This window comes from Diabrotica undecimpunctata, chromosome 10, assembly GCF_040954645.1.
Source record: "Diabrotica undecimpunctata isolate CICGRU chromosome 10, icDiaUnde3, whole genome shotgun sequence".
Lineage (NCBI taxonomy): Eukaryota > Metazoa > Arthropoda > Insecta > Coleoptera > Chrysomelidae > Diabrotica > Diabrotica undecimpunctata.
The window spans coordinates 17,533,334-17,559,290 of record NC_092812.1 but is presented as its reverse complement, the minus strand read 5'-3'; the positions used below and the strand labels follow the sequence as shown (position 1 = coordinate 17,559,290).

At 34.4% G+C, this 25,957-nt stretch overlaps 1 protein-coding gene across 1 annotated transcript in view; it reads right to left on the bottom strand.

Annotated features, from left to right (window-relative positions):
* Window positions 1-25,957, bottom strand: part of para (sodium voltage-gated channel paralytic) — a 454,557-nt gene that overhangs the window by 75,389 nt on the left and 353,211 nt on the right. Inside the window, exons 14-16 of the mRNA XM_072545653.1 lie at window positions 12,554-12,771; window positions 12,402-12,495; window positions 8,526-8,594 (exon numbers count right to left, since the gene is read on the bottom strand). Of these exons, the coding sequence (XP_072401754.1) occupies window positions 8,526-8,594; window positions 12,402-12,495; window positions 12,554-12,771 (381 nt within the window). The remainder of the gene's footprint in view (window positions 1-8,525; window positions 8,595-12,401; window positions 12,496-12,553; window positions 12,772-25,957) is intronic.

Genomic DNA, 25,957 nt, shown 5'->3' with positions numbered 1-25,957 from the left:
CTAAGTCTATTAGGGTATGCTAGTCCTACAATATGTAATATGTTAGTTATTTAAACTTGTAGTTCCTTTCGATTGTATCTGGTATCCCTAATAATTGTGCAACCTTGGAATGTCCTGTTTTTCAAACTTAAAATACTGTTTGGCTTCTTCAGGCCCTAAGCTTTTAAAATTGAACACATAATGTTTATTTTGTATGTTATCATTTAGAATATGGTTTAGTATTAAATCTATAACTTCTTTATTTGCTTCAACTAATATTATTTGTTCTAAGATGTCTTCCATATTTCTGTAGAACAAATTTGAAACCCAAAACCAGACAAAATATATATCTCGGATGAAAGAAAACATAAAACAAAAAAAAATTAATTATTTTGCTGTCACATACGACATTTGACTGACAGCTGCCAACTATTAACGTGAAGCACCAATTCGACCATTTGATAACTCTAAAATTACATATCCGATAAAACTTATACCGTAAAAAAATAGCGTTTACGTGTCAACATAACGGAACGATAAAATTTTACTTGATAACTCTCTTCTCTCACTTAATAACTCTCTAATGAAACCATTAACGACGATAAAGTCAGATTTGACGTTTATATAACACTATTGCCATGGGCCAAAACTTATTTACCACCTCATATAACTATTATATTTTATCGGACGTAATTCTATATCTTATCGTGTTAACTTTTTATACAGGGTGATTCATGAGGAACTGCACATACTCCTACCTGGTATGGAGGCGCCTATGGGGAATAACAATTGACCATTAGAAAGTCTCTGCTCCCATTGTCTAAAAATATACAGGGTGAGTTGTGAATTTTGACTGAAACTTTTATTCATCATAACTTTTGAACGGTAAGTTCGATATGTCTCATATTTTGGCCAAACGTTACACCTAATCAACTGATTTATTAAAACTAAAAAAATATTAGGTCGCGTTGTAAAAAATTAGTTTGTTTTGTTAATAGCAAAAATTTCACCCTATATACGATTTTTGAAAACTCCACTAAATTTTATAAATTAGTCAAATAGAAAATTTGAATCCCATATTTATTTTTTCCTCACACGATTACATTTTTTATATCGATGGTTCACTTTGCTAACATGTTAATTCATAGTCAAATCTAACTTTTTAATTAAAAATTAAGTAATTGTGTGAGGAAAAAAATAAATATGGCATTTTATCCTGTCATTGTTCGCGCATCAGGAAATGAGGCGATTGTTCGCCTACGTTCACTGCGCTCAGTCGCCATTTTCTTCTCATTTAACTATATTATATTAGGATATTCAATAATTAACGAAACTTAGTCGGTTGCTCTTTAAAAATTCTATTAGTGATAAATAACATAAATGTATGTACTTTTTATTAATAAAATGAAAAAATTGTATACCATAAAAGAAATGTAAACACTTTCATAACATTTATTGTGGCATATTTGACATATTGTAATTATATGTTCACCACAAATACGTTTTGAACAATCTGTACATCTTGAAGTGGTTTTTCTATTTTTACTTCGAGGAGAGTAAAAACATTTGACTCTATCTTTAGTTTCTGTAGTTGCTACTGAAGTTTCTTCATCAGGAAAACCTGCTTGGCCTCTTATTTGAAGTCGTAATAATATTGGCAATGTTTTTATTAATGCACGACTTATCGGTGGGGTTTGATGAGATCTGTACTAATTACTCTTGGATATTTACGGCGTTCTAATTTAGTATTAGTATTGCTATAATAAATTACCTGACTATTTATTCCTGCATCATCCATTATTGAAAAAAAGACTGTAAGTGACCATCGACTGCACCCTTTGTCGTATTGTAGAAGGTTATAACCTGTTTGAAAGTTTTAAACCTGGCTTAAGTTTTCACCCGTTTCTTCAGCAATTGTGTCATCATCATAAAACGTAGATAACATCAGAACATTTTTGTTTTTCTTGGGAACAAAAGACAGTATTTACCATAACCAAAAATTGCTGGTGGTTAGTGGTCTTCCTTTTGTAGCTACAAAAAGAAGAGGAATTTGTAGCTTATTCTTTCTCAGGGTTCCTACTAGAGTTATCCTGTAATTATGTAGTAAGTCAGTAGCTAGTGGAAGGGACGTTGCGTCCAGTAGGGGCAATTGGTTCTATCATACGTTTAACCATACTACTACGACTATTATCTATCTTAAAGGAGCCTTCTGGCTGCTTTCCAGCATATATTTCCAACTTGGCGGCATAAAAAGGTCGCGAATCAACAAGTGCGAACATTTTTATCCCATATTTTGCCGGCTTACTAGATATATATTGCAGAAAGCTACATTTTCCTCGAAAACCTTCAAGCATCTCGTCAATGCAGCAATTCATTCCAACTGTATAACAAGCCATGCACTTTTCCAAAAACTCATCGAAAACCTTTCTAACAGGTGCAAGTTTGTCATGCTTTCGTCGTTCTGCTCTGGACTGAACATCATCAAAACGTAGTGTACGAAGGAGGATATAGAATCGCTTCTTTGAGATAACTATCCCAAAAAAAAATTCAGGAGCTGTTCCATTTGTATCCCAAAGATCGTCCAGATTTCTATGAGAAACTTTGAAAGTACCAGCTATGTACTATAAACCAAATATTGCTCTAATTTTATCACTATTGGTACATATTGCATCCCTTTCACGAGAAAACTGGTTGCGCATTTTTACTAAATACGTATTGGTATGTTGCACAATTTCGTTTATCATTTCGCCAGAGAAAAACAATTTCCAGCATCCAATCAGCCTATTTTGTTATACCATCTTTTCCAAGATAAACTGGATTACCTTTACGACAAACAGAAGCAACATCATTGTCATCAGAATCTGCTAACAATTCGTAGTCTGTATTATGACCTAAATTTTCACATTGGTCTATACCACTGTCTTCTTCATCTTGTAAATCAGGTTTATTTTCATTCTCCTCTGCTTCAATTTCATCTAACCACGCCAAAAGTTGTTTCTCTTGGAATAGATCCATAATAAAATCGCAGATAGGACAATTATATCTACGCATTAAAACCTCTAACTAAAACACAAAAAATTGACTAAACTAAACAGCACGACTAAAATACAACAAAAAATCCTGCTCGCGCCGCTCAGCTGCTCAGATTATGAGCGGACAAGAAATAAATATTTAGTGGTGGGGTATTTATGCTTGCCGCCAATGTTTTTACACGTAAGTGCCTCGTACATACTAGCATTAAGTCTGTTTTAGACTATAAAATGATATAAGAAAATGGTATACTAAGTTTTGTCATAATGTAAAACAGAAAACAAAATCTGTTAACAAAAAATGTTATAGAAATTAGAGCACGTCCTATTTTGATACCAATAATTGTTAGTACACACGCATGCGCATTCGTTTTTTCTTGCTTGTCTGAATTAAAAGAAATGTTCCAATGGAAGCAGCAGATAATAGGAGAATTTTCTTATCCATCATAAATATGTATGTCTTTTTTAAAGCAAAGGTAAAACGTGGGTAAAACTAACTAGGTATTTACGTGGGTAAAAAACTGGGTTAAATGTTGGAGAAAATGAGGTTACGTTACAATAACAAAAAGAAGAATAAGAACATTGAGGTTAACAGTACATGTACACCAACATAATAATTTTAAAAAAGGACTTTTTTAGCATGTAATGCGCAGAATCACATAACATATTTTGATACCAAAATGTGACAATGTAATACACAAAACTTCTTGTATTAATATTGTACACAATCATTTCATGTAAGTTTTCGTTATACCATTTTCTTATATCATTTTATGTTATAGTCTAAAGCAGACTTTAGAGATTACACTGAATGCTGGTCGTTTTCTGAATACTTTTGTAGCCTTAATAATAATTCCAACTGAGCGCTGCGCTCACCACGCAAACAATGACAGGTTAATTGCCTATTTGTCTAATTTATAAAATTCTTATCAGAGATTTCAAAAAAAGTATACAGGGTGCAACTTTTCTTATGAACAAAACGAACTTATTTTTTAAAGCGGGACCTGATTTTTTTCTAGTTTGAATAAATCAGTTGATTATGTGGAATAGTCTAAAATTTAACCAAAATATGAAACACATCGAACTTACCGTTGAAATCACTACGAGCCTTCACACGAGGTAGGAGTGTGTAAAGTTCATCATGTCACCCTGTATAGCTTTCACTTGTAATTTCTGTTTCCGGCTTTTATCAGTGTATCCATTCTTGTTTTTTTTATAAATAATTATTTTGGTTTGTTCTCTATACAATATTATTTTCTATTGATATCCATTGATCCAGTATTAGGATCAGGATCATTTGAACAAGAAGCTAAACTTAAAAATAACGTTAGCGGTAAGTCAAATATTTAATAAAATAAGATAACGTACGTAAATGTTTAAATTACGTTTACTCAATGTGTCGCCCACGGTCGATGATACTAACTGAAATGTTGGCCTCCTAATTATATACTTGAAGGAGGTACTAGTGTGTACTAAATGGAAGATAAATAAATACATGGATCTATTGCATATGCGAAGCAAACGGACACAACAAATGTTACCATTTTCCTTACTCAAAATCATGTTTCAAGGTTCCTGACAGGGGACTTGAACACACTAGAACTAACAACAATAGTCCAGTCAGAAATGCAGTCAACTCGAAATGAAATATAATAAGATAAAAACCGTATGAAACTTGGTTTGGCCTTTTATAAATTGGCTTAGCGATTTTTATGCTCACAACTTTTGTAATAATGTTAAATACCATTTAAATAAATATGAGTTACAAAAAAAACGATTTTAGTTATCTTTGCCCTGTGATACTTTTTACTAATAGACCAGACGCTATCTGTTTAGAATAACGATTGTTTGGGTGTGAAGCATATAATTGCAGTTTTGCTGCGTTAGTTGTAAAATGTGGGGGTAACTTTTTATTAAACAAAATATGAAAGAAATTAAAATAATTCGATATTTTTCATCCTTTTTTCGCATATATATTAAGAACTTTTGGTTCCAGAATAATTGTTTAAGTGAATCTGCCGACTCTCTGGATCTCTTCGCTACCTGCCATTAGTGCCCCGGGATCTAAATTTGAACGGCTGACAACCTTGAATTTAGTTTCCTTAATATTAAGGTTTAGTCCGTATGTTACGCTCACAGTTCTCAGTCGGTCTAGTAAGGCTTGTAGATCATTTAGGCTGGTTGCTGGTAACACAGTGTCATCGGCGTAGCGGATATTATTGATGTATTCACCGTTCACTCAGATTCCCATCTCTAGGTTTGTGAGGGCTTTAGTAAAAATTTCCTAAGAGTATATATTGAAAAGAGTCGGCGAGAGCAGACAGCCTTACCTTACTCCTCGCATGATCTTCACTTGGTCGGTCAGCTGCTCTTCGACCTTAACTTGACCACGCACCTTCATATTATGAGAAAGAACACAATAATTTTCAATATTATGCATTTCAAAAGCTAAAACTCCCAGATACTTCAAAATTTCTTTACATATAAAAAAACATTCAGGATTTTAAACACATTTTGAAAAAATTAAAATCCGCTTAATCTTGGCTTGGGTTACTCCTATATTCAAGAAATGAAATACACTTGATTGCAATAATAATAATTTTCGTCCAATCAGCCTTGTTCCTATTGTCGGCAAGGTCATGGAATCGATTATTTCGGAAGCTATGTCTGAGTTTCTTCTTTGAGAAAATGTCATCCCTCACCAACAGCTTAGCTTTATCAAAGGTCGTTAAATGTTCACAAACTTACTTCATTGTGTAAATGATTGGTCATTATCTTTAAACAATCGGAATCCTGTCGATGTAGTCTACTTAGACTTCTTCAAAGCTTTCGACCGTGTTCCAAAACGTCGATTACTAGCAAAATTGAATCACTATGGTATCCACGTGAGGTTAAACATTTGGATTCAAGATTTTCTATCCGACAGATACTTCAGGGTTCGTGTTGGGGAAGATCACTAAGTAGATAAGCCAGTCAAGAGTGAAGTCCCACAAGAATCAGTACTTTGACCGCTACTTTTTTGTGTCTACATTAGTGATCTTCTGCTTATTGTATCCAGTAAGGTTTCCATTACACTGATGACACGAAATTATATGTGAATCCAACTATTAACCAACATGTTTTTCAACATGATCTTGATGCAATATTCAAATGGTCCTCAGAATGGTTACTTCCGCTTAACATTGAAAAACGTGTTGTTTTACATATAGGCAAAATTAACCCATCACTGCCGTACTTTATTAATGAACATCCCTTAACCTCGGTAACCTCCCACAACGATCTCGGAGTGATAATTAATAGTAACTTAAATTGATCACATAGTGTCGGTGTGTAAACGTGCAAATTCGAAACTGTTTTTGATACGTAAATGTTTTACACGTATACCTCTAACCTCTGTTAGTAAACTTTACTCAATATACGTTAGGCCTATTCTTGAGTTTGCTGGGCCAGTGTGGAATACAGATCTCAGTCGCAATAAAATCCTACTTGAAAATGTTCAGCGTAACGCCACAAGACTGACATACGGCCGTGTAAGACCTAACTAGGAAGATAGACTATACATGGCTCGTCGACCTAATTATATCCTTCTTCTTGCAGATATGATATACAAAGATATAATATAGCACCGTTTTGGTAATGTTATCATGTCTGTTTGTTTCTCTGTTAGCCTCAGTGCTGTATTTTGGAAATGTTGCCATGTTTCTTTGTCTCTATGTTAGCCTCAGTGACTAATCTCCTTTTCTTCAAAGTCTATTATGCTAAAATCCGATCAATAGCAACAAAGATCTGATATAGTACCGTTTTGAAAATGTCTTTGTCTTTGTTTTTTGTGATAACATATTCGATATCTCCTCCTTTTTTCAACGAGCCCTCATTCGCAAAGATCGGACCAATAGAAACGGAGATATAATATAGTGCCGTTTTGGCAATGTCCTTGTCTTTGTTTTTTATGTTAACGTATTCAATATCCTCTCCTCTTTCATTTAACTTGTTAGACATAGTTATCTAACAATAACAGAGATACGGTATAGGGCTCTTTTTGCAAAGTCTTAGCGTTTGATTTTTATCTTAACTTATTCGTTACCACCTCCCCTTTCCATCGATACCTTGCACGTTTTTGTACGTTGAGTCGTTTAGACGTTATAAGCTTAGTGTCCTTTTAACAATGCCGCCATCTTTGTTTTTTGTGTTAATGTATTCGCTACTTTCTCCCCTTTCCGACGATACCTCACACATCACGATCGGACGAGTCGTCGCGCCTCCACAATGAAAAGCTCAAACAATGACCAGAACGGACCTTAGAATTTCTTATGGATATTTACATGGGAAAATGGCCTGTTTTGTGCTCGTACCGGTGCTGCTCTTTTACTCAAATAGAATCTTTAATATCTGGAACAATTTGGATCAAGACACCATATCGGCAACTAGTGTTAACATCTTAAAAAATAAACTCGATAACGCCTTATTTTATTTATGGGATTGTGTTATTTTCTGACCACATTATTTATTTATTGTTTCACAATTTTTGTATGATGTACTTAATTGTTTAACTTTACTTAACTTTATAATTGGTATTAGTTTTATAAGGATATTTTTTTTGCTTTTTGGGCATAATAGGAGCTTGCTCCTCTGCCCTTATTTGTTATGTAATAATAGTACTAATAATAATAATAAACATGAAGGTCTTAAGTTTGAGTTAAGTCTGGAAAATAACAAATAAAACACTTTTTTAACTGTCTTTGTGTGTTTTTTAGTATTTTTCAATAATATTAATAATTCTTAAGATTTGAAACTAGCATTTTTTTTATGTAGAATTTAATTACAAAATTTTTATGTCTGATACAAAATTATTGTAAATCTTATAATTCTTGAGATATATTCGAAAAATGGAGGAAAAATATGGAATTTTTGTTATATTTTGTTTAATAAAAAGTTAAGCCCTCATTTTACGACTCACACATAGTGGAATTATCATTTGTATCGATATTTTGAAGCGATTTATGCAAAATACTGCCATTATATGCTTCACACCTAACTTAAAACATATACCGCCTGGAATATAAAGGTTCTATGAAATTTAAAGCCAAGGTTTAACATGCCAAAATAATCATTTATACGATTTTATAACTAATTATCTCCCATTACGAGATTTACGTCTTTGTTTTCTTATACGACTGCATTATAAATTATCGTACGAGCAAAAAGATAAAAAATGTGTCCATTGCTATAATGATTCTATAAAACTCTACCAAATTTGGTGCTCCAATACAACAGGGGTTGTGCCAAATATTGTTAGATAATTCAATGTTATTTACCTAAAGTATGAAACACTTGTAAATTTTCCTCCATTAAGTATAAATTGTAGTAAATATAAATAGGTATTAGTCTTTTATTCAAAACAACACATAAAGAATTCAATCAGTGCGTTACAAGGAATTAGTACTAATTTAAGCAAATTGCGATGGTGTGGGAGTATTCTGTGGGAGTGTTCATGTTACAGAAATTGAATACACTTACCTCCATGATCACTTGCACCGCTTTGTCTACCAGCTGCTTGTTCAATGATGTCGTTCAAAACCATCACGTCTGAAAACATTTATAGATAAATAAATACTCTAACATTACTAGGGATGATTGACTATGTAAAAATAAAAAACGTATAGAAAAGGTGAGAACAATAATAAGAAGTACAACGAAGCTTATTATAAAAAACCACGGGGATACCTGGACACTACATGGATCAGTAAATGTGAGTAGAGCTTGTGAATTTTCTAAAGGGTTATGACCATGAAAATATCTGCGCGTATCGTTCAAAATTATTAAATTTGTAGAGGAGAGTGGGCCACCTTGAGATATGACTTTCAGTTCTGCAGAGTCTTCGACGTTATCGGTCAATTGTTATCGTGTTGTTTAGGTACGTGCACGCATCCCGAGAGTTTTTTTTACACGCGTTGATTGTTTTCGAAAAAGGTAAGTTTTTATACTTAATATTTTAAGGAGTTATAAAATAATCCAGATGTGATATTTTTAAAATTTTATTATTCTAATTACCGTAAAATGGGGTGAATAGAAACAGTGGGGTGAATAGTAACAAAACTTGGGGATAAAAGTAGTGGTAAAGGGATAAATTTCTGGTTGCAAGTTGATAATACTCTAAATTTGAAGATAAAAATAAGTTCATATGGGTTTATTTAATGTTATATACCTATAAAAAGGATAACACACTTCAAGAATCTATAAATAACACACTTTTCTATTTTCAGAATGTTATTTGAGGTTATGTCACATATTTAGGATGTGTGGGGTGAATAGAAACATGGTAGACAGCTATTTCTATTCACCCAACAAATCCAATACCCTAATTTTTTGTTTTATTAGTGGTAAATAGGAATGAAACATGATAATAGTTTGGGATACCTGTTATACTTAACAAAATATCTTGTTTACTTTTAGCATACCAAGGAATTACAAACCTGTGAAACCGAAGAAAATACTAGACCCAGAGATTCTTCAGAAAGCCATACCAGAGATATCCAATGGTCTCAGCCTCAGGAAAGCAGAGAGGAAATATGGCATCAACTATACTGTCCTTTATAGACATTTCAGAAAAGGTGATCAGCTAAAAAAGAGGGAGGCAAACGGCTTTGACCGAAGAGGAGGAAAGACTTAGGTGAGTCGCCTAATTATTTGCAGTGAATGGGGCTATTCCATTGAGTCCTTTACTCTGGGACTTTTAATTAAAGATTCGCTTTACCGCCAAGTCAAGACCATAAAGCAATTTAAAGACAATTTACCTGGTCTTTCTTGAAAAGGCACCAGGCTAGCTTGTCATTCCGATTATGCCAAAACATAAAACGAGCCAGAGCAGCTATCTCTCCGGAAACGATTAATGAATACATCGACAGACTTGGAGTAGAACTGGTTAACATTCCTCCATCGAATATAATCAATTATGACGAAACTAACTTATCTGATCATCCGGGTAGAAGTAAAATAATAGCTAAACGAGGATGTAAATATCCTGAAAGGGTGATGAATTCTACTAAAAACTCCATCTTAGTGATGTTTTCTGCTACTGCTGATGGTCAAATTTTGCCCCTTATGTAGTGTATAAAGCCCTAAACTCATATGAAAGTTGAAAAGAGGGCGGTTCTGAGGGATCTAGGTATAATAGGACCAAAAGTGGTTGGTTTGACAACTTCTGTTTTTCAGATTATATCGAAATCATCATATTCCATTTTTTAGACGATATGACGGTAAAAAATACTTGATCGGAGACAACTTAGCCTACCTGTCACTTGATATCAAACAAACGTGTTCAGAGAACAATGTTCATTTCATATTTCTACCAGCAAACTTGCATGGTGGGCAATTTTTGCTGATTGGAAAAAAGGACCTGGCAGATAAAAAGCTACTGTACAAAAGAGTAAGTTCCCTAGTTTACTAAAAAAACTATGTGAAGCGTGTAAATCAAAGAACATAATTGCTGGTTTTAGAAAATGTGGTATTGTGTCTCTTTGTCGCAATCAAGTACTAAATATGTTACCATCTGTACATGACTCAGGAGCCACAACTGTCGCTGCTATTGACGACACTTTCAAGGAACTTCTGAAAGCTCTCAGATACCCAGAAGCAACTGCACCTCGCAAAAAAGTGTGAAAGTTTCTGTTGAGTCTCCTGGAAAACGTGTATCTGTGGAAGATTTTCCAGTGTGGAAGATCCAGTTCAAGTCGAATCTACCAATGGTGCTAGTACAAGCACTAAAAATAAGACTTCTAGTACGTCTAAAAATAAAATAGCAAGAAGGTCAAAAACAAATATTGGAAAAATAAAAAAAAAACATAAAAATGTTAATTTCTCATCTGAAGAAGAGTCAGATTATTCTCTTCAAGATAGTGATGCAGAACTTATTATATCTGACTCCGAAGAATCTGATATGGCAAAATATGTTCAAGAACTTGACAGTAACTTTCAGGTTGATGACTTTGCAATTGTGAAAGTATATGGGAAAACTAAAAATGTTCTTCGAATGTACATTAGCAAAATCTCTCGCCTTGAGGACAATGGTTATGTTGAAATTTTTTACAAGAAATCAATTTCTAAGAACACATTTTTACCAACTGAAGAAGAGTGCTTTTTCCTGAGGGACGATGTAATAAACAAGGTTATGCCGCCATTTGCAGCATTTAAGTCTTCCTCCTCTCGTATGAAAACAAGAATTAGTTTCCTTGATGATCTCAGTTACCTTACCATCTATTAATTAAATTAACCTGACTAGCAATGATTCATTTTGTCATTTGTAATTGTAATTTGATATTTGGTCATTTATAATTTAATATTTACATTACATACATTTTTTATCAAAACAAGTGTTGTTTCTTTTCACCCCATGACAGTGATAACTATTTCTATAAGCCCCACAGGTTCTGCAGTTAAAATATACTTGGAAAACAGTGTCTGTTTCTATTCACCCCACTCATTGGGGTGAAAAGAAACAGCATGTTTTAATTTCTTAATTTTTTTTCTTGTACTTAAAAGAAAAAACAATGGTGTAGGTTTGTAGAGGACTGCAAGGCCCACAAACCAAGGTAGCTTTTAATTCTTTGCATCTCATAATACTTTACGATATTTATATTCAAAGTTGAAAACTGTTTCTATTCACCCCATTTTACGGTACCCAAGGAGATCTTCTATTATCTTCTACTACTGTCATTTTCTGTTTTTGCACGATGTTTTACAATATTAACAACTATTGTTTAGAATGTATTATGTGCGTCCTTGCAACAAATGTCTTGAACTACCATGGGAAGTGTCTCAAGGTGGCCCAAAATGTTGTAACCTAATCTACAATTATTAATTTTTGTTACAGATATCTCGCAGTTGAAAAAAAAATCTAACAAAGAATTGCTTAGCAGCCGAGAGAAATGACATTAAATATCAAACATTAATGCCATACTTAAAAAAAGCTAAAGAAGCTTTGTATATTATTGTATAAACTCCACTACGATACTCGAAGGGTATTCAATGACAAACAAGAAATATTGCCCAAAAATTACGTCATACAATGCAGCCAAATATGTTATGGAAAGTCTACAAAAGACGTGAGGCAACTGGCTTACGAATTGTATCTATATAACAAAATACGTATGCTTTAGAAATGGAAAGAAATAAAGTTTGCTGGACTTTACTGGCTTCATGGTTCAGAAAGAGACATCCCGAACTTAGTTTCCGGCAACCGTAAGATTGCAACTTATCCAGAACTACATCATTTAATAGTTGTAATGTACATGATTCCACCATGTCTTAGACAGAGACAAACTTTCAACTCAGAATAAAATGTAAATAGAAAGATAAACAATATAATAATAAACTACAGATTACAAAGAAACTTACCTTTCATATCCACTACGGTTTGTCTTTGGTTATTATCAATAAATGGATTGTCTAAATGCTTTATTTTTCCTTCCATCTGGCTTGTTGGTCCATCCTAACAGAAAAATACAATTTAGAATTGAATAAAGCCTACAAAACCAATGTTTTCTTACGTAATCTCCTCTGTGTGCTCTATGATTATACTCAGTATAGTTGTTGGGCGTGGTCGTAGCTGTAGCTGCTGGTGGAGGACCAGTTCTGAGCGATCTGTTCCTGAGTTGGCTTTCTTTTGTCATTACTTTAGCGGTACCACCCAAACCACACAACAGATCTCCATGAGAGGTGTAAGATATTCGTGATGCGTGCGAAGTGTATGATGAATGACGCGAACCTGACCAAAATTGATAGTTGTACCAAACAAAAAAAAACCAAAACTTTGCGTAGATGGTTCAACAACTTAGAGAACACATGTGACAACAAAAAATGTGCACATGATCTTTGTAATGGTGATACAGATCTGAACGTATTAGTTTTTCACTCGTATAGGAGAGTTGTATAACTATTATCGAATGAGATAAAAACTCAATTATTTTGTACACGAGGGTATTCTGTAAATTTTTAGTAAGAGGCATTGCGTTATCATGATTGACGGTCATGCGCTGTTCAGTTTGTGTTCCTCACAAAAACATGTGGTGAATATCAGCTACAGTACATTTCCCTTCGTTATCAGATGACCGTCAAAAATATGATTTGTCTTAAGGAACTTAAGGATCTACCCCTCTTTAAAGTTAAAATCTATTTTATGAATTTATTATTTCTCAATATGAGAGTTATTTCGATATATAAAATACCCCGACACTTATCTTATGTAAAAGTTGTTTCAGTTAAATTGGCCGAAATTTTGCAGAGAGTTAGCTTTGCTTGTGCTAGTCAAAAGTTCTTATTGCTCTAAAACTCGGTAGACACCAAAGTGTCGGTTTTTAGTGGATTTTTCAAAATCATAAATCATATGATTTAATACACGGCATCTGAATCTCACTAAACACGAATATGGGATCTGATGACATTTCTTAATGTTGCTCTGCCAAAAAAATAACTCGGATATACTGGATAGGATATCAACATAGATATCCCGGTGGAATATCCCGCTAGTATATCCTACTGCTCCACTTTGACAGTACCACTAAATAATGTAGATATTATGGTAGGATATTCTACTGATCCATGTCGAAAGTCCCATTAATAACGAGGCCAGTACTACAGAGATATACCACTTTCCTACATAGACGTCTAGCTAATTTTGTGGGTGACTATATATGCTCAGAAGCTCCCAAAATAAAGCCAATCTCAACAGAAGGTACAGAAGGTTCCTACGCATGCGCAGAACTTTTTGATAGTTTGTACCAAAGTGTATCAGTACAGTGTGCACTTGCACGGGAAGTACTGGAGGAACTGATAACTTTCGAAAGCAGTATGCTCAGTAGATATCAGTGAAATATAAACCTGCACTTGCACAGAGTGTACTGCAGGGGCCAGCATATGCGCTCATGGTGTCTGACACGTGCGCAGTAAGTATCCATGAATGGTTCTCTGGCGTAGACTGTACTGCAGAAACATTTGTACACCCCCGAGTATTCTGCAAGGTATACGTTTTACTGATACGTAATGTATATATGTGTATACCTCGATGAAACATTCTACTCTTGTGTCGGCCCCTACAGTACCATGTATATTTTACAGATACCTCTTGCGCGTGTGTACACCCCGCTAAAATATTTTACGCATGTGTCGGACCCTACAGTACCAAAAAAAACAACTGTCTCTGAGTTACAGGGCTTCAAAGTGTCGGCTGAGTGTTCGAGTGTTTTCATTGCATGGACGTTACAATTTAATAAACGCTCGGTATTAATCTCGAAGAAATCCTCTTCAGATTTATGTCGCTCCTACCCAAAGTCTTCGAAAAGTAAATGTTTAGAGAGGCATAATAGGGAATCATGTAATTTTTCCGTTTTTTATAGGCGGTATGTTGAATGGTCGGAAATACTTGGAACTTCTGTAAAATCAAATTGTCCCGGCCCTTCGTAATTTACCAATATCTCTCTCTCTTATCAGTGAATATCTTAGTGCGACTTTTTCTAATCGATTTATTAGTGGTCATGAAGATATTTTTTAGCTTGTAAGATCACCTGATCTTACACCTTGTGATTTTTTTATGTTAGGATATATCAAGTCCAAACTATATAGAATTGAGGACGATGGGCTGAATACTCTCCAATAATTAAGAGAAAAGACCTAATTCAATGAGAAGTATTAGTCCGGAAACATTGTCTAATGTTACACCTAACTTTTATAATAGGTTGGGTTATTGTTCTACTGCTAATGAAGGCTTATTTAAACATTTTTTGTAAAAAAATTTAAAAAAAAGGTTATTATTCGACGTCATACTTATAATTATGACTGAAGTCAACTAGCTCATAAGCTAACGTCTAAAGGTGGGAAACTACCGATAGTCCTAATGTAATGTAATGTAAATTATAGGTTTTTATCGATAATTTCCCACCTCTACTAGTTTCATCTCTTTTTATTTCACAACGTATTATGTTTCCCATCTTTTACGTTATTTTGATGGTTCTTAACGCACTCATCACTGTATATTGCTAGTATATATATAGCAAGTTAATGTACACTACTCCTCTTCTTCTACTTTTTTCGTTTGCTATATACTCTATCGTATACATTATATAGCTATATGTATCTATTATAATAAGTCTATATAGAAAAGTGGGATATCTATGCGAGTTAGTGGGATATCTCTGTAGCACTGTCCCCCTTATTAGTGGTAATTTTTCTACAGATCAGTGGAATATACATAGAGATTCCTACCGGGATATTCTGCTTATTTTTTTTATTGGAAACATTAAGAAATGTTATTTAGATCCCACAATCGTGTTACATGAGATTCAGATCTCGTATATTAAATGTGTGGGACGGCACGTTTCGAATTCATAATTTTTGAAAAATTGACTAAGAATCGACAGTTTGAAGCTCTGTAACTCAGAAACAATTGATTTTTGAGTCTTGGGATACTAAAAACTTTTGATAAGTATGACCAGAGCTACCTCTCTACAAAGCTTCAGCCAATTTAACTGAAACCACTTTCAAGTGCCGGGGAATTTCATATTTTTGTTTTTTTTTACAAATTTTCACTAACATGTTTTACTAATAATTTACATAATAATCCTCGTATCAGGAAATTATTTTTTTAATAATTTGTTTTATACTTTATTTAGTATTGACAGAGATAGAAGTCCAGTTATGTATGAAAATGCTTACCGAATCCAAAAAAATATAAATGCATGTATAAGAAATATAGTTTCTACATTTTATATTATATGGTATATTTTCGTTTTATTAAGAGCTCATATAATTTTTCAATAGCGTATAGTTCACGGTGGTATGAAGATCACGGTATGGTTCTTGTTACATGCAGGTTTTTTTTTATTAAGAATAACTTTTTTCGTAAAATTAATAATAAAAAAGTTTTCCATTTGGTTCCAACGCTGGGATCTGTCGACTTTTATATATAAATATGCGCCCTTTAAACATTAATTGAAATGTACAGGGTGCCTCATGCAAGTCTAGCATAGACCAAAAGCTTTATTTTTAATGGAACACCCTGTATATTTTTATATTTTAAAAAGGTCCTTAACAACTTGATCTTAACAAACTATATCATGTAGGGTCTATTATGAATATTACAGGGTGCAATTTTAAAATTATACACTGTGGAAATTCCTTTGCTAGCCTCCAACACCAGACCAAACCAAATCATCAGATGGCAAACATCAAGCCACAACGGTTTTTCTCACAGCCAACACTGACAGTAGCGAGCATAAATATCGAGGGCATCACTACAGCCAAACAAGACATCTTATCAGAATTCTGCAAGAACACGAAATGTGAGGTATTGTGCATCCAGGAAACCCACAGAAACCTAACTGCAGCGAGACCCAAAGTCTCCGGTATGAAACTGATTGCGGAGATACCACACAATAAGCATGGAAGCGCGGTATTTGTAGGAACTCAAACTATAGTCTCATCTGTGGGAACAACAAATGTACGCGGTATAGAGATAACCACTGAGATCGGAAAAGGCACAATAACTTCGGTATACAAGCCCCCAAACAAGCCTTTTATATTTTCACCCCCAACTAACTTCCAATCACAACCCAATCAGCTTGTACTGGGAGATTTTAACAGTTACAGTTTACTCTGGGGCTATGCAGATTCGGACGCAAATAGAGACGCAGTAGAAGCATGGGCCGAAACTAGTGGCCTCACGGTAATCCATGATCCTAGACTTCCACTATCCTTTCAGAGTAAAGTTTGGAAAAGAGGATATAACCCAGATATCTGTTTTTCAAGTAACAACCTCGAAGACCGATGTACCAAAGTAGTATATGGCCCCATACCAAAAACTCAGCATAGACCAATATTGGTATAAATATCTTTCCAATTGTCAGACCACAAGCTATTCCATTCAGAAGGAGATTTAACTCCAAAAAGGCAAACTGGCAAAAATATGCAGACATGCTAGATTCTGAGCTGTTACGTCTTGAACCAAAAATAGAGAACTATGAAAAATTTGTAGAGGTACTCAAAAATGTGCCTAGAGAAGCTATCCTCAGATAATGTAGACAACAATATGTTCCCGGGATATCCAGCGAGTCCAAAAAACTAATGAGAACATATGAAACCCTCTATTCCACTGACCCTTTTAGCCAAGAAACGGTTGACTGCGGAGCAGTACTACTCCAACAGCTAAGTCAAGCCAGACAGGAAAAGTAGATTGAGACTCTGGAAAAAATGGACATGACACGTAGTAGCAAAATAGCATGGAACCTTGTAAAAAAACGGTGATCCAAAAGAACATAAACCACCTTGCAAGGTTACAGCAAACCAAGTCGCTGCTCAACTCCTTATGAATGGAAGAACTACGAACCGATATAAGGAACCAAACACCAGAAGAAGATTGGATTCGGAGATAAACCACCAAGGAACTCCTTTTACACTAAAAGAACTCCTCGACTGTATGAACAGGTTAAAAAACGGGAAAGCTGCAGGTATGGATGATATATGCAGTGAACAAATAAAGCATCTAGGCCAAGGAGCAAAAAACTGGATCTTGCAATTTTATAACACGTACTGCAAAACCTGCGAAATTCCAAAATCATAGATGAAATCTAAAGTAATAGTCTTGTTAAAACCAGGAAAGGACCCAGAAAACCCCAGTAGCTACAGACCTATCTCGCTGTTGTGTCACTTTTTCAAACTATACGAGAGAATCATACTCGCCAGAATAGAAAAAAATGTAGACAAGCACCTCATCCCACAACAAGGAGGATTCAGACCCGGCAAATCTTGCACCGGTCAAGTTCTCGCACTAACAGAACACATTGAAGAGGGGTTTGAAAAAAAAACTTATAACAGGGGCTGTTTTTTCGTTATGCTGGAGGGTAAAGTAAGTAGGTGGAGAATTCAAAAAAATGGCCTCCCACAGGGAAGTGTTTTAGCACCAATGCTCTTCAATATATATACAAACGACCAACCTACGCCGACCGAAACCAAGCACTTCCTCTATGCTGACGATCTTGCAATATGTGCTCAAGGAAATATTTTTGAAGAAGTGGAGGAAAAACTCGAAACTGCCTTAAAAACGATGACAGCGTACTACCTGCAGAATTTCCTGAGACCCAATCCCTCTAAAACCCAAGTCTGCGCTTTCCACCTTCGCGCAAAGCAAGCCAAGCGAAAACTCCAAATTGCGTGGAATGGTAATACATTAGAACACACAAACCAACCTATATATCTTGAAGTAACTCTGGACCGGTCCCTCACCTACAGACAACAATGCATAAAAACAAGAGGGAAAGTAACAACTAGGAACAGTATACTCAGAAAGCTAACGAGAAGTAAATGGGGCGCAAGTCCTGGCGTTTTAAGAACAACGACACAGGTACTGTTTTTCTCAACTGCTGAATATGCGTGCCCCGTTTGGGGTAGATATGCCCACACCAAACAAGTTGATACTGCGCTAAATGAGACATGCAGGATAGTAACGGGGTGCATGAAACCAACGCTACTCTCAAATCTATATAAAGCAGCGGGTTTTGCGGAACCCTCAACACGCAGAGACATTGCAGAGCACATAAAGGAAATTAAACAGATCGTGGACGAGCGGCATGCCCTATACGAAGCTCGAACACCACGAAAGCGACTAAAATCTAGGAAAAGCTTCGTTGGAACAGTGCAGGATGAACCGCCTGAGTATTTTCCTCTTCCCCAGGTTCAATGGACCGGCCAGTCTCTAGACTTTAAAACGTGGAAAACTATGAATAGGATAAGAACGGGGGTCACTCCAGTAAAATCAAACATGGCAAAATGAAGAAAAATCGACCAAGATGATGTGAACTGTGACTGTAGACAAACACAGAATATGGAACATCTTCTTAGAAACTGTCCTCATTGACGTACCCTCGAAGATTTGTGGCTCGCCAACATGATGGAACCGACGTAGCCCGATGCTGGGCCGAAATTTTATGAATGATATGTCCGGACACGGTAAAGTAAAGTAAGTCCTTTGCTAGGACACCTCAACATTTAAATTCAACTGTAAACATTTTAAACATAAAGTTAAATGTACAGGGTGATTTAGGCAAGTCTAGTATAGTCTGTCTTCTTTATTTTCAATGAAACACCCTTATATTTTTATGTTTATGTAATAAAATTTCATACAGAAGAATAAGTATGTAAATTCGATTTTGAAAGTAATATTACACAATAAAATTAAAATATTGTTCTTCAAGTTAAGTTCAACTTTTTTATCGATATATTATAATTAAATTTAATTATAATCTGCTTACTGTAAATTACTATTACTGTAGTAAAGGCAGATGTACCACGAAATATAAAGTTTAAACTTCATTTAGGCTTTAATTAAAATATGAACGCTTTGGCTTATTGCAACCCTGTAAATCGAATCTCCAAATTATCGTCACGTGGCTGAAAGTGCTTATATTTTGACGAAGCGTATCTTGGAAGCGAATACAGTTTAGAGAAGAGTATAATTGAAAAGGGAAATCTGTTTGTATTAATTCTCTAGATATATATACGTATTTTTCCTTAATTTTAATTAAAATAAATATTGAGAAAATATTTGTTATAGTTGATCCTGTGTGTTCCTATCAGCCCCACGCAGTGTACTAAGGATATCTTTATACAGTTTTTGACTTCGTAAAAACTTGTTATAATGTTTATAACAAGTTTTAAATATTCTTCTTCTTCAAGTGCCCTGTCCGTTGCGCGAACGTTGGCTATCAACATGGCAATTCTGATCTTGTTTGCGGCGCTTCTGAATAGTTCGACCGATGTGAGCCCGAACCACTTCCGCAGATTTTGGAGCCACGAGTGTTTTCTCCTGCCTGGCCCTCGCTTACTGTCTACTTTCCCCTGGACAATCAATTGCAGTAGACGGTACTTATCGTGTCTCAATATGTGGCCTAGATATTCAAGCTTTCTTTGTTTGATTGTGCTCACGATTTCTTTCTCCTTTCCGATTCTTTGTAGTACCTCTATGTTGGTGACATGTTCGGTCCATGAGTTACGAAGAATGCGTCGGTACACCCACATTTCAAATGCTTCTAGTTTTCTCGTGAGCTTCTCTGTCAGCATCCCGTCCAGGTTTAAATATTATGTTGCATTTCACAAAATTATTTCAATTCTATTTAAAATCTGAAATATTCGGCTATCTAGTAAAACCAAACCACATGACATAGAACCGTTACAGATAGACAAGTATGCGTAAGGAATGGTCACTTGACAGTTATTTAGAGAGTCTCTCTCAATACCAAATAAAGTTTAATTGTTGATTTAAGTGTAATTTAATACATTGTGCCATGTGTTAATATTTTACATAATTAATGAATCGAAGAAACAGCATATTTATACTATAACTACGGTAACAAAACTGGATTTCTACTATCACTGAATTTCTACTGGCACTGGATTTCTACTGGCACCACTAAACTACTTCTACTTCTATAGAGTGATCCAACTATTAAAGGTAATATAAACATGTCAATTTTTATGCCAGAATGTGATTTAATAATTCAGTTTATGAGTTAAAAATAGTGACACAGCGAGTTCATGAGAATGGACATGTTTATACTGTTTGTCAAGTTTTTCACATGAACCAAATTAGAAATAACCTTTCAGGGGCCTTAAGTCATTAAGAATATTTATTACCAAATTTTTGGTGGAGACAAGGAAAGACATATTTTTATCATTTAAAATGGATGTTTAGCTTTATAAACATTCTCCATCGAATGGGGTAACTATATGAGAGGCGATTTCAAAGTCCTAAGACTTTGGTAAACGTTAAGATTGTTATTTAGTGTTGATAAGCAGAAATAAAAAAAAACTTATGGCGACTAATCACGACTAAAAGGCGGACCTACTAATTTAATTTTTGCCTAAAAATAATCCGTCCTTACCATTTGGTTTTAATTAATTCTTTGAAGATTCCTTTAGACAAATCATTCAGAATTGAGGTTTTACGTTCTTCTAAAAGTACAATGGCAACATGTTTTACTTCCGACTTCGAAGTGCTTCCTACGCTAATCACTTTCGCTGAATTTGACTTGTATACATACAGTCGACTGCTAGGTATTTAGTGTCATTAATCAATTAATTTTATGTTTCTTCACTTGTCATAATTATAACCCCCGTTTATAGAATTCTCATTAAGGAAGAAAAGTATGAGCATTTGCAACAACTGAAGAAAAGTATACAGCAGGACTATCATTTATTTTATGATCAGTTACCTCATAATTAGCCTTGTGCTTATTTCATTTTATATTTTCTGATTTTAAAGCATTCATTTTTCTGTTACAATTACCGATGTGTAATCCTTGTGTTACTGGTTTATTTGCATTAAAAAAAAAATAAACTTTTTTCAAAATATTCGCAAAAAGCTTTTCAAAATTTCATCTAAAACCAAAAATAGAACATTCAAATTCTATCTCAGTTGACTAGTAGTCGTAAAAACTAATTTCTTGCCAATCGGCAACAAGTTTTATCATTTAAATTAGTTTTTTCGCTCTCTTGTAAAATTTTATAAAATGGAGTTAAGCACTATGCGAATTACACTGACGATATGTTCATAAATTTTAACTTGTTTAAGCTCAAATCCTTTCAAAAGTAAAACCTGAAAGAAAATTTAATTCCAATGAGAGGATTATGTCTTAAAAACCTAGAAATTGGTTATTTTAAGGACTTTGTAGCTTAAAAACGAAGCGAGTTATGGATAAAAAGCCAATAACACATTTTTGCAGTTATCAGAACGCATATTGAAAATAAATGCATTATATTTGTGTGTATGTCATACATGGCACATAAATAATGTGTTGAACTATAATTAAAACTACATTGAACTATAATTTTTCGATTTTTTTGCAAGGGGTGGCCTTTACAATGGTTGAAACTTTCTCCACGTGCCATGATTCTTTTACTCTTGTTATTTTCTTCTATCTTTACTATAATCCGTTGATATATTACAGATTATGATGGAAGAAGACATCTGCGCTTGGATATGTTTTTGCTGACGTGATAGAATTTTGAAACCTTTTATTTATGTTTATAAAATCAATTTCTTTTTATTATTCTCCATGGGGTATCACTGGGAGTTTTCCAAATATAAAGCCTTCTTGGATGTAATTTCAAAATTGTATTCGTTACAACCATATCCGTCTCTTGGCAGAATTGGATCAGCCTTTGTCCCCTTTCTGTTCTTGTAATAAGACCATATGTTTTATATGAATATTCTCGACTGTATCTTGACCTATTTTCGCGCTAAAATCATTCACGATAATAGTTAGTTCTGCTTATTTGCCAGTTTTAGAGAGTCTTCTAGAATCTGATAGAAATCTTTTATTTCTTTTTCAGTAGATTCGGATATCGGTGCGTAGATCTAAAGAATGTTTATATTAGAGGGACTGGAGTTAATTTTTAATAACGAATGTTAAGAATCTTAACATCTTAACAAATAATCTTAAATCCGATGTGGCGGCATTTAATCGGACGTTTCGTGTTGTGTCATCTACCGAATAATAGATATGGTGTTTATTTATAATTGTCACCCCAGAATTATTTGGCCACCGCACTTCACTGCATTCTAAAATATCTATGTTTAGGCCTGTTATTTCTTAAACAATATTTGCCGCCTTGCCTGCTTGGTACATGCTTTGAATGTTCTACGTAGAACCGATAGAACGTTATACCGATAGTTATCACTTTTATCAGATTGACCCTATATGAATTACCAGTGTTACACGAGTTTCAATCGCTATTATACCGGCATAAATTTGCATAGACTTCTGTCTGGTACCAATCACACTGCGGCTATAAATTTATTCTTTGGTTCCTAGGTGTAGCTCTGAAAGACTTAAATATGATACCGGAATAACTTTTAGGATGGATTTGCTTGTGATCACCGAAAATTCACATGGTATATGAATGAAATAAAAACGATTGAAAAAACAAACGATAATCGAAAAAAGAAAAAACGATGTGTTGGTTGTTACCAGAAAGAGTACGAAATTCATAAAAAATCTAAAGTAGAAGCAAAAAAGGGTAAACTGGTTTCTACTATTTGTAATAGTTGCCCAAATGCTTCGGCGCTATGTTTGGAATGTTTTCAGAAAAGACACTAAGATCATATTTTTATCTGTTAAAATATATACCTATTTTTTTTTGTTCTGTAACTTTTTATAATAAAATATTAAGCAAACAATGTGTGATTGGTTTAATAATAGTAACTTTTTCCGTCAGTTCTTGCTATTTTCCTATTCCTTTTGTAACTTGATGAATCACCCGTGATGCCCACTTGTGCGACATGCTATTAAGTTCACTTACATCCCACCGGTCATACTCTACTTGATTTTATATACCAACAATATTAATGGTTATTTAAACTACATTCAGCACGGTATCACGGGTAATACATATTATTCAGAAATAAACCAAGAAAGTTGATTACCGGTGATACATATAGTGTCATAACGCAAAATCATCACAGTACCATTGGTAGCCAACCTGTTAAGATATTGGCTGATCGGGGGATTTTTAGCTAAGGGCCATTTATTTCGGATTTTAAGCCACCGTGGTGTCCTATGAATATACTTCGGATCTTTAATGTGATAGTCATCCCGTAGCTTTGCACATCTTTATGCCGTTGACTGTTTTCAACAATTTTTCTTCGCCTTTGACGGAAATTTCTCCACCCCGCGACAAAAAGGTGCCCTACCATTAACGAGTTCCTCCACCTGAACATGTTGGCTAGTAAACGTGGATTGTTTATAAGAGCAATCATTCGATACCCTCATCCGTTATATAGCTCAGTTATCTTCACAGTATCACAGGCGGTTAAATCAATATCGTCGCCTGTGAGTGTATGGCACCAAAACTGACAGAAAATCTATTCTGCCAGCTTTGGGTAACGAATGACATAGCTACTGTCGCTTCTCATTTCCTCGGTTGATCTTCCGGTGCTTATTTGGTTCAACTTTATTCACACCGTCAGGGTTTCAAGGTCGAAAACCTTCCCACCCGGTTTGTCTTATGTCAAATACTCAAAAACCACTACTTAGTTGAGAATTTCTCTTCCCCAAAAGTAAAGTGCTGATTTTTAGGAGTTAGAAATTTTCAATTCATCATAATTTATTCCTCAGAATATTAGTTGATGTTTATTTAATTTATATAAGGCTTCGATTACATGCGTTAATTCATCGTCCGATGTAAGCCTCCATTAGGTGTGTCCATTCATTTCTGTTTGTTGTTTTTTGCATCCACTCATGACCAGCCATTCGCTTGATGCCATCAGTCCATATGTTTTGAGGCGTGCCTCTACTTCTCTTGCTTGCTACGGTTGTCTTCCATTCTTCCTATGTGTCCTGCCCAGTGTCATTTTCACAATCTTTTGGATTACATCGGTAACTTTTGTTCGTTCCATAGCTTTCCGAGTCACTTGGAGTTTGTGGACTATGTTGTTCTAAAACCCAAGTTTTGAGTTCCATATGTCAGTACCGCCAACATGTACTAAATTTTTGACTTTAAAGTATCTGATAAGTTTGATTTAAATACTGTTTGTAATCTTCCGAATGCTGGCCATGCTAAAGGACATCTTCTATTTAAGTTAGCCTTTAAGTTAAGTCTTGTTAATTCGATCTTTTGTCCCAAGTATATATATGGCTCAACTTTTTCTATATTATTATTGTCTAGAGTTATATTCTTAGTTATTTCTAGAGATTCGTCTGTTAGGTATTTAGTTTTTGCTAGATTGATTTTTATTCCTATTTCTTTTGATTTTATATTTAGATCTAATAGCATTTACTGCAATTATTCTTGCTATTAATGCGATATCATTAGCATATCTAAGGTAATTCAGGATTTCACCGTCTCTCGTCACTCCTTTATTTCCCCATTCTAAAGTTCGGAACACATCTTGTAGAGCTAAAGTAAATAGCTTAGGTGAGATAGAATCTCATTGTCTAACCCCTCTCTTTAGTGTTATTTTTTCTGTTTTTTCATCATTTCTTACTTGAGATGTTGCATTGTCCTATACATACTTAATGATTTTTGTAAATCGGTCATGAATTCTATTGTTACTTAAACGTTAAGGATGGCCCACATTTATATGGAATCAAATGCCTTATCGTAATCTACCATAGCTATCCAGAGCTGATAACTATCCAGGTTGTTTGTTAGTCGCAATGTAATTATCTTCACAAACAGCTTATACAACACTGATAAAAGGCTAATGGGTCTATAGTTTTCTAAGTCATATTTATTTCCCTTTTTAAATATCAGTATTATAAGAGCATTTAACCAAGCTGTAGGTACTACACTTATTTCTACACATTTATGCGCTAATGTAGAATTTTATATTTTTTTGCAAATAGGGATAGTTTTCTCCCATGAGAAACAGTAAGCAACCCCGTACAGATTTATATTTAAAGTGAAGGGTAAGAACAAACTAATTGTTGATATTTAATCACATTTTAAATTTTTTTAAATATAATTATTCTAGAGGGTCGCTTTTAGGGGTGAAACTGTTTAGAAAATCATAAATTATATTCCATAATGTAATTTGGCGTTCACTAAACTTATTTAAAGATGATTCCAACTGATTACATGCTAGAATCACCAATTTCAAAATTATTTTCGAATAGTACGTAGAACCCAAATCGAAATTTTTGTGCAAATCGGTGCTGTTTGTCAAAATTATAAAGTATCGCCGTATTTTCCCTTTAAAGACATGATTATTTTACTCCGGTGTTCTTATATTTAAAAATTTAACTCAGCCGTCATACAAAACAAGATTTAATGTGAAATTTTTGTAGAATTATTACACGAGACGGATCAGGTCATATTAGTAAACAAAGGAGGCCTAAATGACATCTCTGATTCATATAACACACAGTAGCTTATCAAATAACGGAAGTAAGTCGAAATAAATATGA